Source organism: Saccostrea cucullata, unplaced genomic scaffold (assembly GCF_032062105.1).
Source record: "Saccostrea cucullata isolate Sc308-1 unplaced genomic scaffold, CSIRO_AGI_Scuc_v1 ctg6050, whole genome shotgun sequence".
NCBI lineage: Eukaryota > Metazoa > Mollusca > Bivalvia > Ostreida > Ostreidae > Saccostrea > Saccostrea cuccullata.
In genome coordinates, this window is record NW_026938673.1 from 19,234 (window position 1) to 34,037 (window position 14,804).

Consider the following 14,804-nt stretch of genomic DNA (forward strand, 5'->3'; position numbering starts at 1 on the left):
GAACATTATTTTGAACACCTTTTGTTCAATATTACTTATTAAAATATTTCCCACTTTCGAGATAAAGCGTCAAAGATTTAGCATTTTGGCTTCTTTTGGTCCCTCTTTATGTTACATACGAAAGAAAAATCATCATAATATATAGTTGTAGATTGGCGAGAAAAACATATTATGTTGTTGTAGATTGTTTACGTGATAGATATTTTTGATTTAGTAATGTATAGAAATATATTGATAGCAAAAGAGTTATTCAATAAAGGCTTTTGGCCCCTTTCGGCCCCTAATATAATGAGTCAGCGCTTTTATCTTGATACATGTATCATATTAAAGATCTTGTCATTCTGGACAAATATTGTTCAATATATTTTATCAAAATATTTGTACTTTAAGGACAGATGAAACGTTCCTCAATAATATATATGTGACGCGCCAAGCAAAAACCTCCCTTAACGAAGAATTTTGACATTTTCAGTTTTTTATTGATTCTTGTAGAGTTTTTCCTTCTCTTTCGTTTGATGTATAACATGACATATATTTCTGTGTATAACATGACATATAAATGTATAAAATATCGCACGACAAAGACAGAAAATTTACTTTGACGTACAGTGTACGCGTGCGTAACTTCATGAATTTTCATAACGTAAAATAATCGTAATCGCTATATGCATGTCATGATTTGATGATATATATTTTCAAACATTTGATTTGTTTCCCTTAAAAATATCAATAATTAAGATTTTTAATCGTAATGATAGAAATAAACATTGTAAACTATATCTTTGAAAAATGAAAAGAAAGGGGGGGGGGGGCACGGAAATGATTGACAAGGGCAACAGATCGAACAAAACGTCACTCAAATCAAAAATCTTCTTTTCCTCTAAAAGCTATTCCAATTTATGTCTTTTTACTGCAAGAAAATGGCAGACAACAGTAAAAAGAAATAGGCAAAATTTAGATAAAAAAGATCCTATTGTGGTAGTACAAACTATATTTGCTCATCTTCCTAAACGAGCTTGGGCTAGCATGGTAACCTTTAATCTCATTTGGTAGAGCACTGGACTGGCAAGCCAGAGGCCTCGGGTTCAACCCCAATTAAGCAGAGGCACTTAATTGTCTCTTTTACACTATCAAAGTAGTTATCTTAAAAAAGTTCGAGACAGCCCCTAACACCCCCTCCCCCGGGCATTAAAAGTCTAAACAATACACAGTATATAAAAAGAATTTTTTGGTCATAGTTTACGTTTTAAATACCTGCGTTTTTAAAGAGTACGATAGGGGTTTTTTTTTCATCTAAAGGATACCACATTTCTTTTACCAGTCTACTATATGTATTTACATGTTTTAATTTCGAATGTTTTACTACGGGGAAAAAGTGCATCATCTCTGAAGACTTTTTGGCTCATTGATAAGATATTCAGCATTCAGGAATAAATTGTATTTGTCTCTTGTAGTAGAGTTCAATCCTTTTCTTCTTTGGATGTCGTTATTAAATCAGTCTTTAATTCACACGAGGAACTTGTATAAGTTGTCAAACTTGTTTCCAATCCTTTTGTATATCTCAATAAATGCGTGTTCAAATCAAAAACAATTAAGATTAGGTGCATCAAATTTTAAAGTGTTAAATTAAAGTTTAAACCATTATTTCTTGTAAATCTTTAAACATTTGATTAATTTTTCCTGGCCCTCGATTTCTTATTTTATATTTATGGTTAAATTATTGAAAAGAAATCTGTTTAGAATCATTTCGTAACTAATGTAACACCCACCCCATCCAATAAAAAATATGTATATTTTTAAAAATATGGTTTGAAAAAGAAATTCTGCAATTTATATGCATTATGAGGATGACCATGAATTAATTCTGACCGATTATTGTATTCTAACCGAATAACAAACCACAACATCAGAATATACATTAATCCCACAAGTAACACACTCATTTACATTCATTTCTAGACATGGGCTATAAGGTCTATCCTAAACTTTACCGTTACCTTCCTGAGAAAGTACATGCACACATTATGATTTATTTTAATCATATCAAATATTAGTTGCTTTTTAGTATTGTTTAAAACATGCATGTTAAAAATTGCAACAGAAAGTAAGAGAATGGGTAACACATTCTTCGTATTCTACCATTATCGTAAAGAGGGGGGGGGGGGGCTGTGTCTCGGCTATGGACATTCACGCTTAATAAATTACCTGAACTAATATTAGACAAATTCTTTATTGACTTTGACGACAACAAGGCACACATGTACAATCTTAAATTGTAACTTTTTATTAAAACATAAAGCGTTTTGATAATTTTGCACAAAACTCCCCATATACGTATGTACATGTATGTAAATGTAGGCGTGTATGCATCGTCGGAAACCCACGGGTGATCTCGTCTTTACCCACGGGTGATCTCGTCTTTACTTATCACAAGACGAGATCACCCGTGGGTTTCCGACGGTGGCATGTATGTACAATGCGACTCTTGCAGGAAAAAAAAATATTGAAATCGTTTTAATTTGCTACATATATTATATCACGTGTAATTGGTAGCAAACTTTCATAAATTGAAATGCATAAACAATTCAACAGAAGGAAACAAGATTATTATTTTCCATGGTAGATGTGAAATCATAAAATGTTGGTAGTAAAATCTTTGTCGGGGAAATAATTATTACAGGTTTAATAAATCCTTAATATTGAAGGTTAAAATAAAATCATTAAAATGAAAATTTATAATTCTTAAATGTTTAATGTAAACTGTTATTCTACTCTCAGTTCAAAGGGCTTAAAATGCACCGGTGACTGCGTTACATTATTTTGTTTTCAGGAATCCAAAACGTTAAAGTCACCTCTTCACCTTATTTTTTCTTCTTTGGTAGAAAAATCATGCTTAAAACATTGGCGTCGGAAGCAAATTGAAGGTGGGGGGGGGGGGGGACTAAGTGTAAAAAAAATTAAACCTTCAAAAAAAAAACCTGACAAGCAAAAAAAAGAAAGAAAAAGGGGGGGGGAATGTCATTTTCACAAACACGAAAATCCTATTTGGAGGGGGGGGGGGGGGGGTTAGGTTCGAATTTCAGTACCAATTTTTTTTTCCAAATACCCCAGCCCCCCCCTCCCCCCCCCCCCCACACACACACACCGGTTCCGATGCCTATGTAAAATAATATTAGGTCGGAATGTTTTAAAAGTGTTCAAAAAATTTGTATCAATTTGTAACATATGTCTTACTTATAACAATTTTAACGATGTATCATGTAACCTCAACAAACGGGTTATGAATACATAACAGTGAAGCAAAATAACGCAATGTTTAATTTTTTCCCCGGAAATGTCGATAACATATGTCAATCTGTTTCATTCTCAATCATGAAATATCGTAGAAAGTGGGACAGTCACTGTACAGTGTATGCGAGCATCCGTACTGTAAAGTTACAAGCTTCCAAAGAGATAGAGCAGACACAGGAGAACGGGGGCGAATTTTTCCTACTTTTTTGCGTACAACATGAGAAAGTGTTAAACAATAACAAAATAAATTGAGAAGCTCAAAAGTTCTTTCTTCAAAATATTAATTTTATATCAATAGCTAAAAACTAATTCCGGAATTAAGAAGTGGCCAAGTCAAATACTCTGTGTCGTATCTATAGAGAATTACATTTTTAAACCAAGCTTCAATTCATGTATATATTTATCAATATCCTTGGCAAGCTATCAAAAATTTTGTACAATTCTTATTACTTTCACAGAAAAGTGCAACAAAGACGATGTATTTTTCTATAACTTACATCATCTACGGAAGTGAAAAAGATGTAATATCATATACTTCTTTAATTTAATTATGGTTATAACCTGGTATTTGATTGGATAACGAAATTACTTTTTATTGCATAAAAAATTGGGTTATCTATGTCACAATCACATTTTCACTGCATCGCTATTTTAAAAAAAGATACCTTACTTAGTTTAAAGCTCCTATTTAATTTTTCTTGCATGTGCATCACGATATATCAGCTGGAAATTAGCAGACTGAATTTAAAAAATCTTTAAAAACTTGTTTGTTTGACATTTTAAGATGAACCGACTAAAATCTTTTTTAAACCTCCAAATTATTCATTCCGGAATTTTCTCATCCAATCAACAACAATTTTTTTTTTATTTCAGAAACGCCTTCATTCAATATTGAACATTTCCGACAAAAAATTCGACCTACCTACCGACGCAATTTTTTTTTTTTTAAGTGAATAGAAAGACGGCAAACAAACTCCATTTTAAAAACGGCCTTACGGGATTTTTTATCTATCACTGGACATCTTTAAAAATATACTCTTAATAATTGTGAAAAGGATACGTCACACAGATACTTGACGGAGAATAATTTCTTAAAGGATAAACTACATCAAACCACACCCAAGAATCTTTCTCAGCATATAAATAAAACAACATCCCATTGTTCTGCAGGGAAGAGTTTTTTTCTCGAGGAGGCGTTTTTACGTCGCATTTACCTTATTGACTTTAGACGCGTCTTTTGACGTTACGTCATAATAGACATAAGTGAGGTTTTTGCTTGGCGCGTCACATATATATATATATATATATATATATATATATATATATATATATATATATATATATATATATATATATATATATATATATATATATATTTTTTTTTTTTTAAGATTTTTTCGTTGAAGAATTACTATTTTAACATGTTTACACACAAAGAATTGAGGTACTTTATCAGGCATTTGTGCGAGATAACAGATGATGGCATTTCTTATTTAATCCTTTAAGGAAAAACTAGTTTGCTAAAATCACATTTTTAGTGTTTCAAATTTTTAAAAGCAATTAAAAACTGGTTTAGAAATAAGAAGGTAATTAAATTTTTGTAAATTTGTTTATACATTATGAAGATATACAAAACAGATATTTGGGGAACGTATAGTCTGACCTTAAAAGTTATGATACAAAATGTCTGGAAAATTCACTCATTATTCGTGTCCTAAATTTCGACTTATACCGAGCTTCCATACTACGTATTTCCCGAAGATTTAAGAACCCAAATGCACAGTGGCAACATATCGTCTTTCTATGGTTAAAATTGCAGCCTTCTAGATTTAGTCGTTCTGAGTTCTGTAGTAGACAAGGAAGTCATCTAAATTTCAATTAAAGGGCGATAACTTTCAATCGGAAATGAATTTCAATAAAAAAAATGCGTAAAAGGGATATCGTTTAGGTGAAGACATATCTTCCCTGAACATTTTTAGTTAATCGATCGAGCCATTGCCGAGAAATCTTCTGCAAAAAAAAAAAAAAGAAAGAAAGAAAGGGAAGATTATAATAAAAGTGAAAAAAGAAACAATAGAATAATAGAAGAGTCTTCCGTTGCAGACGAAAGACCCTAAAAATAATCCTCGTCAGAAGAAGAAAAATAAAGAAAACACAGTAAAATTGAAAGTATACACTATATTATATATTACATATTATTAAATAGTCTATTTATAAACCCTATATAATCTATACAAACGCAAACAGTTCATAACACTACACATATATATTCTCTGGATTTTAGGCCGTACTCACCGGAGGGTCAATGCGCGTGCAAAGCATTGTCACGTCACAATCTTAACATCAAACAATGCTGTAAACAATAGTTGCAACGGCTGCAGCGATGTACGTATCTGAGCAGGAAAACAAATATTCAGCCCTATTTCATTGGACCTCTTACACATAGAGAAAATCGGAATGGAAAACACGGAGGTTAAAAACAGTATAATCTGGAGATTTTTTCAACAAATGAAAATGGTGTCGTCAAACAGGCTTCAATATCGTATTTATTCAAATACCGACTATATAATAAAACAATTATGGACTCTTTTGGTCTTGAATATGGATTGTTATTTACAAGAAAAATATCCATAGCCCGTATTCTCCGGAGGGTCAAAGCGCATGCAAAGCATTGTCACGTCACAATCTAAACATCAAACAACGTTTTAAACAATGGTTGCAACGGCTGCAGCGAGCTACGTATCTGAGCAGGAAAACAATTATTCAACCCTATTTCATGATTATTTTTTATCATTTGGACCTCTTACACATACCGAAAATCGGAATGGAAAACACGGAGGTTACAGACAGTATAATCTGGAGATTTTTTTTCAACAAATGAAAATGCTGTCGTCAAACAGGCTTCAATGTCTTATGTATTCAAATACCGACTATATAATAAAACAAGTATGGACTCTTTGGTGTTTAATATGGTTTGTTATTCACCAAAAAAATATCCATATTGACCTTGGCTTCGCCTCGGTCAATATGAATATTTTTTTCTGGTGAATAACAAACCATATTCAACACCAAAAGAGTCCATTATTGAAAGATACTTAATGTTAAATCTATATAATTTACAAAAATCTCACAAAGACTAAAAATATATGCTTATGAAAAAGTATACACAGAGTTAAAAGAACAAAAACGATCATTTTTTCATATTTTAACAAAATTTTCAATATGATTTGGTCTCCGCTCCAATTTATTTGAAAGATAATCCTAAAAGTTTGCGATAAAATAAAATATTTTAGTTTACAAAAAATGGAGTGAAGACCCGCTATACCTTAGAAGAAAACTTTAATTACAAAAAATTCGCATCTTTCCGAGAAATACTTTGTCCATTAAGTCGAGGGTGATATCACAAACATGATTTAAATGCCTCTTATCATCATGAGCCAAGTAGCTTAGTGGTTAGCGCGTTAGTCTCAAAGCAATATATATGATGCATCTGTATTTCATTGCTGGGGTTCAAAAACCACGTATACCAAGTACTAGTAATATTTTTATAATGAAAATTTTTAAGAGTAAGATTTATTTTCTTGTTTTTTTCTCTCTCTCTCTCATAATTGGGTACCTGTAAAGTGCGAAACGAAATAGAAACGAAACGAACTGAAACGAAACGAAATCTGCCGAAACGAAACGAAATTTACCAAAACGAAACGAAACCTACCGAAACGAAACGAAATCAAGACGAAACGAAAAGAAATCAAAACAAAACCTGCCGAAACGAAACGAAACCAAACTTTCAAAATGTTTTCATTTCAAGGTATATACTAACTACATATGCATGTAGTTCTGTATAATATGTAACTGCATATGCTCTAATTTTACTTTATATGAAATTTGAATAGTCCAAGTACTTTTGTATAAGGGGCACCCCTACTTTTTAGCTCACCTGAGCCGAAGGCTCAAGTGAGCTTTTCTGATCAAAATTTGTCCGTTGTCTGTCGTCGTTGTCGTCTTCGTTGTTGTCGTCGTAAACTTTTCACATTTTCATCTTCTTCTCAAGAACCACTGGGCCAATTTCAACCAAACTTGGCACAAAGTATCCTTGGGTGAAATGGATTCAAGTTTGTTCAAATGAAGGGCCACGCCCTTTTCCAAGGGGAGATAATCATGAATTTGTTAAAAATTAATGGCATTTTTAAAAAATCTTCTTCTCCAGAACCACCGGGCCAGGAAAGATGAAACTCATGTGGAATCATCCTCAGGTAGTGTAGATTCAAGTTTGTTCAAATCATGACCCCCGGGGCAAGGGTGGGGCCAAAATGGCCGACCCAAGTTTTACATAGGAATATATAGGAAAAATCTTTAAAAATCTACTTCTCCAGAACCACTGGACCAGGAAAGATGAAACTCATGTGGAATCATCCTCAGGTAGTGTAGATTCAAGTTTGTTCAAATCATGACCCCCGGGGCAAGGGTGGGGCCAAAATGGCCAACCCAAGTTTTACATAGGAATATATAGGAAAAATCTGTAAAAATCTTCTTCTCCAGGGGCCCGTTTCACAAAGCCTACTTAGGACTAAGTTATATCTTAGGAAAGAACTTTTTCCTAAGTTCATTACTTATCCGTTTCACTAACCTCGTCTAATCTTAGGATATTCCTAAGTTATGTCGTAACTTTAGGACAGGTAAATCGATGACTTAGGAAGAAACTAAATATTGCGGCTGCGTATCTAAGATTTCTTATGGAGAGAGAGAATGTTTTCGGGGAGAGAAAATCCAATGAACTACTAGTATATGGATGATTGTGTTCTCTCCAGGTTAAAACTGCTTTACTTTGCACGTAAATACTAGGATTTCAATAATTGTCAAAGATGTGTCAAAATAAGTCCAAGGTATATAAAAATGTCAGTACACAAAACTGGAGTTGGCGAAATAGATGTACACATACTGGAATAATTCCCCAATATTTGAAGAGCACGTCTTTGTTAACAAAAAAATAGCACATGATTTGATCCAGTTATCATACATGCATGCATAATGTTTTTATCTACACGTACATGTAAATTTATTTATATATTACTAGTATTTTAATGGATATTAAAATAGAATTTGAAAAAGGATATTTTAGATGAATGGAAACACTTGTTCACTTTATATAAGTACATGATTTTTGATGAACCCTCAACCAAGCTCCGGAAATATAGATGTTTCCCTAAAGAATGGTTGCATCTAATCTCCTCTAGAACGTTATTATTTAGAAGACACAAACATAACGCAGTTTTGTTTTCTATAGTATTCTAATTTATCTGAGGATAAATTATTATTATACCCCCCTCCCGTGCTCCTCCAGTTTCTACGGCCATGAGATTACAACCAGGTATGCTCCCCGCTTAATACAATGTAAAGCTGTGCAAGATATTTCAAAAAAATTCCTTTTTAACTTCTTCTTTTAGTATTTTCATATCTGTAGTCGCGAATTTGGGATTTTTTTTTCTAGCATGGCATTCTTATTTTATATATGTGAGAAAGCTTTACACAGCACTAACAACTAACGTGGAGCAGTCATTTTTTTATTGCCCTCACATGTGTTCGCTACGAAGCAACCATTTTTAAATTTCATTCAATAATTGACAAGTAGAAAAGTATAGTAAAAACAATACCTGGGATCGATACCTTATAAAGAGCAAAATAAAGTAAAGGTATAAAACGTGAAACAATATTTTAAAAAAATACAAATTTCGTGTTCCCGCAGGGAAAGGAGGCTTGAAAGGGTGTGTCTGTGAATGCTTAGTTCTAGCAGCAAACTTCGCTAAGTTAAAACATACCTCTGTCCAAGTACTTTGAAAGGGGGATAATCCCCTCCCTTTCTGAAGCTAAAAGTATAATCCAGACTGACATACTGAGAGTTGTAGATATACAGAGCGGAGAATTTATTTCATTAGTCCTTATTAAGGCACAACTTAAGAAATGACTTAAGAAAAATTTAAGATAAGATTGTTTCGTGAAACAGTTGTGACAAATCTTAGGAACTTCCTAAGTTATAACTTAGGCATATCTTAAGTTATGTCTTACGACATATCTTAGGAAACTTTTGTGAAACAGGCCCCTGAACCACTGGGCCAGGAAAGATGAAACTCATGTGGAATCATCCTCAGGTAGTGTAGATTCAAGTTTGTTCAAATCATGACCCCCGGGGCAAGGGTGGGGCCAAAATGGCCGACCCAAGTTTTACATAGGAATATATAGGAAAAATCTTTAAAAATCTTCTTCTCCAGAACCACTGGGCCAGGAAAGATGAAACTCATGTGGAATCATCCTCAGGTAGTGTAGATTCAAGTTTGTTCAAATCATGACCCCCGGGGCAAGGGGTGGGGCCAAAATGGCCGACCCTAGTTTTACATAGGAATATATAGGAACAATCTTTAAAAATCTTCTTCTCATGAACCACTTGGCCAGGAAAGGTGAAACTCATGTGGAATCATCCTCAGGTAGTGTAGATTCAATTTTGTTCAAATCATGACCCCCGGGGCAAGGATGGGGCCAAAATGGCCGACCCTAGTTTTACATAGGAATATATAAGAAAAATCTTTAAAAATCTTCTTCTCAAGAACCACTAGGACAGGAAAGGTGAAACTCATGTGGAATCATCCTCAGGTAGTGTAGATTCAAGTTTGTTCAAATCATGACCCCTGGGGCAAGGGTGGGGCCAAAATGGCCGACCCAAGTTTTTCATAGGAATATATAGGAAATATCTTTAAAAATCTTCTTCTCCAGAACCACTGGGCCAGGAAAGATGAAACTCATATGGAATCATCCTCATATAGTGCAGATTCAAATTTGTTCAAATCATGACCCCGGGGCAAGGATGGGGCCAAAATGGCCGACCCAAGTTTTACATAGGAATATATAGGAAATATATTTAAAAATCTTCTTCTCAATTACCACTGGGCCAGGAAAGATGAAACTCATGTGGAATCATCCTCAGGTAGTGTAGATTCAAGTTTGTTCAAATTATGACCCTCGGCCCTGGGGAAAGGGTGGGGCCAAAATGGCCGACCCAAGTTTTGCATAGGGATATATAGGGAAACATTTTAAAATCTTCTTTTCAAGTACTTCAAAGCTATGATTAGTGATACTAATATGGAATCATCCTCAGGTAGTGTAGATTCTAGTTTGTTCAAATGATGAACGCCTGGAAGGGGGGGGGGGGGTAAATTCAAGCCCGATGTGCTCAGGTGAGCGCTGTGGCCCCTGGGCCTCTTGTTTTTTACTATAGGTACTTAACACAATTTCAAGCACTCGTTAATTTAAAATTTAAACACCGATATGCTCCCTTTTATAGACTGTATTTACATGTATGAACTGCTGCCAACTGCAAATATGCGCGAGCATATACTATGCATGTATAATTTCAATATGTGTAGTATTTTCTTTTTTCTGTCTTACTCTTATTTTCAGCCCTTATATATTCACCTAGATTCAACACATTTATCGAAATTGATGTGTTACATGTAAACTTAAGGCTTGTTTATGTACGGGTCGAAATAAAGATAGGTACTGCTTTATTGCGAATGTCTTTAAACATATGATTAACCAGAGACTTCCAAAAATTCCATTCCGAGCTGTCTTGTTTTATCCATTTATATTCCCAACCGGAAGCTTGTGTATCCCATATATGGTCTTTTTTGTATCGAGATAATTTTCGAGCAATAAATTAATGGTTTACAATAGATAGACTCCATCAAAGACTTCTTAAACGATTTAATTGACAAGATAAAAGTCTCTCAAAGCGAACGATGTTATTTTTATGTAGGTCAATAATTGATATATTAACAAAATATTAGCTTGAAGCGGGGTGTCTGAAATTGAGTAAGGTACCTGTGGTAAAAATAAGTAGGGGTGCCCCTTATACAAAAGTTCTTGGACTATTCAAATTTCATATAAAGCAAAATGAAACATATGCAGTTACATATTATATAGAACTATATTTACTTAGTATACACCTTAAAATGAAAACATTCTGAAAATTTGGTTTTGTTTCGGCAGGTTTCGTTTTGATTTCGTTTCGTTTCGTTTCGTTTTGATTTCGTTTTGTTTCGGTAGGTTTCGTTTCTTTTCGGTAGATTTCGTTTCGTTTCGGCAGATTTCGTTTCGTTTCGTTTCTATTTCGTTTCGCACTTTACAGGTACCCCTCATAATTTCATAAATTTCAATAATGAGAGGTAAATTTAAATTACTCAATTTACATATCAAATGTGATTTCTTAATATCTGACGATATAGGCACTCTGCCCGCGTTATCCCCCCCCATTCTTTTTTATACGTATAGTATGCTCTTGCATTTGTATTCATTTGAGAGAAGTAGTGAATGACTGAATAGATTAAGATAGTTTGTAGGGATCTAAATGTATTTAAGCATGGCAGTATTCACTGCAATTGCATATTTGACACTTGCATGTGAAAAATGTAGCATATAGATAACATGTCCATTATGAGATGGCAGTAGAAAGTATCTATAAATAATTTGGTTGGAAGAAGATCTGAATTAACCATGTTCTTTCTATAATACAAATTGTACACTGATACTTTCATTTTTCATTTAATTTTTACGAATATCAAGAAAACAACATTGGATTAATTAGATTAGAAAAACGTGAATAATAAATTTTTATCCAATAATCTCACTACAGTAAATGATGTTGCCACAAAAACTCTGATTGAAATTCCATAATAAGAGATAACTAGGCTATTTTTAAGATTTTAATACAAATGCATATGCTGCATTGATTTTTTAGATTGTAAATAAGTCATACATTTTCAGTGCTTACTTATTTTTAAAGAATAGAAAAGTTTTGATAGACGAATAAAAGAAAGCATCGAAATTTTTAATGAAAGTAAGTGCTGGCGTAAATTGTATTGTGATTAATACTTTTATTATATAGAATTATAATTGTGTTAGTAATGAATACTAAATAAAATAAATGACATTATGAAAATACATTAACAACAAGTATTATTAGACTACATTGTCTTATTCCTGATTCGTTCTTTGCTCGATTGAATTTGATTTAACAGCACCTTTTATGCCACTGCATAATCAATTTATAGAAGAACTGATTAGAAAATTATGATGTTTACTGAAACACTTGATTTGGAACTACAAGCAAGTGAAATGTTTAATATTTAGATAAAAGCGTTGAAGAGAAGAGTGGTATGTATTTATAGATACTTCTTGTGTGATATTAACATGCGAGTATTTGGCAATCAAAATGTTACCAAGTAGTATGACTATAACAACGCATGCTTAAATACAATGTATAATTAATGCGCCTGTAGATGATTAATAAAAACTTACATTACAATATTGTACTGTATCATTTTAAATTTACACACTTGAAGTATCCTATCTGCCAGAAATGTACCATCAGCCATATAATAACATTTCTTTAAAAAAATTAATGAAAAGTTTCCAATTCTGTTTGCAGTATTCTAAACATATATGCCTTTATATACTTTTTTTTTTTTTTTTTTTTTTTTTTTTTTGTTGCACTAAACGTAAATTGTGTTCCTGCACGATAATTTTGTGATTCCTTGTCTTTGTATATTATTTCAAGCCTTTGATATCCTTTTCACGCTTTGAGGGCAGAATACTTCGCTACTCAATAAATAAATATGATCAATTACCTGATTACATTTGTAATGTTATTAATTTTTTTTGTCTATTTGAAACATGTAAAGCTTATGAGTACGCGGATACCAGACAAAATATTTATAGCTTCTGTTAAATAAAGGAGTCAACTGTCTTTCATTATAGGCCACAACATGTAAAATTAATGAATATAATAAATTAAACGATAAAATGTTTTCTTTGGTTGTTAGTACGATAACAAATGAAGTACATGTAGCTGTTGCATAAAAGAAGCAAAGGACAACATTTAATATTCAGTAAATATAAGTACATATGTATGTATGTTAGACAATATGCTGTGCCTTTGTAAGAAATAACCAAAAGTTTACACAAAGTTAAGGTTTTCTTTTCTTAGGATTGATATTTAAATTATCGAAATTAAAATAAATCATAGGCCATCGTTATCTACTTCCAAATGAGAGTATTTTTCTTTGTGGTGATGATGTGTAAATGTCAGTTCAAAACCGTTCGTTTCATTTTATTGCAGGGTTTTAGCAATTATCTTAGGCATTGTGTCACCTCTGTTTTCTCTGTCATTGATTATATTCATCTGTTGTCGGATTCATCAAAAGACAAATGCAAGTGAGTATCTGGAATCAGGATTTCTTATCGAAAAAACCCTATTTGCAGATACCCTTAAGGGACTACTGAAAACACGAAAGTATTTTCCTTCAATATTGATTTCATTATGTTTGTGTTGTTTTTGTTATTCTTTTTGAAATAAATTAAAAAAGAGTATTCTAAAGAAATCTTTCTAAATGCTATAATTTCTTGTTTTACGTTAATTAAAAAAAAAAGTAATTTCGATTTCTTTGGATGAAAGTAAATTATATCTTGAAAAAATACACCGAGATACCACTTATCACCAATTACGACAATTGCATTTCTGATAAGAACTGTATATATCATCATGCAAAAACAATATTTTGCAAATTTTATTGATTAAAATATCACTTTATATATTTTATAACTTTTATTATAGGCAAAAGGTAGTGCTCCACTGGATTTTACACATAATGATATAAATGTTTGTCTAAAACAGGAGATAAGACTTATCTTTGTCATTTTAAGCATTTCTAACATGCATGCATGTATATGTAAGTTCAAATACAATGGTAAGCATGGTAAGCTTAACAGAATATATTATACACATGTTTCTCTTTGATTGACTAAAACGCGATTATCTTGTTTTGTAGAAAAGACTTACAAATCTGTCAGGTAAGTGAAAGTTTCTTTTTAATCAAGTTAAATTAGTTTTGTATTGAATTGTTATATATTTATTGACTAATTGTACACAAGATCTCGTAAAGTATTTCTTTTAACTATGTATATGGTAACTGCATAAATGTGTAAATTGAAAAGAGGGCAAATCTGTAGAGATGAGAACATTTGTTTCAATAAATCAAAAATATCAAAACGTGTTTTGTTAAGCAGTAAGACCTACAAAAATTAATACAATCAATTGGTTGCTTAATTAAACCTTGAGTTCTCATTTTAACACTGAATATCAATATTTAGTTCACACTAACGAATTCTTTTGAAGGAGAGGGGGTATATGATACCGTTGGTGTCGGCGTCTCAGCTGAAGTTTTTGATGCGTTTTGCTCTTTAAGTACTTCTATGCCCTACATTGATAAGAGATGCATGCTTGATGCTTCTAGTGTAATTCATTGTACCAGTGAAGTTTTGAGATGCTGCAATTTCAGCTAAGGGATGACCAGGTTTTTGGAACAGGTTTTGGAGCAGATTTATGAGCAAGTCTCATTTTCAAGTAATTATAAGCTCTTTGGTGACCAAACTTAGACGGTTGATGCATCTTAGGATGCAAACTACCA

At 32.6% G+C, this 14,804-nt stretch overlaps 1 protein-coding gene across 2 annotated transcripts in view; it reads left to right on the forward strand.

The window, feature by feature from the left end:
- The window catches only part of LOC134250842 (uncharacterized), a 30,265-nt gene that overhangs the window by 13,565 nt on the left and 1,896 nt on the right, over positions 1 to 14,804 (forward strand). For both annotated transcript variants that reach the window (XM_062733179.1, XM_062733180.1), the window contains 2 exons: positions 13,457 to 13,551; positions 14,166 to 14,187. In XM_062733179.1, the coding sequence (XP_062589163.1) occupies positions 13,457 to 13,551; positions 14,166 to 14,187 (117 nt within the window). The remainder of the gene's footprint in view (positions 1 to 13,456; positions 13,552 to 14,165; positions 14,188 to 14,804) is intronic.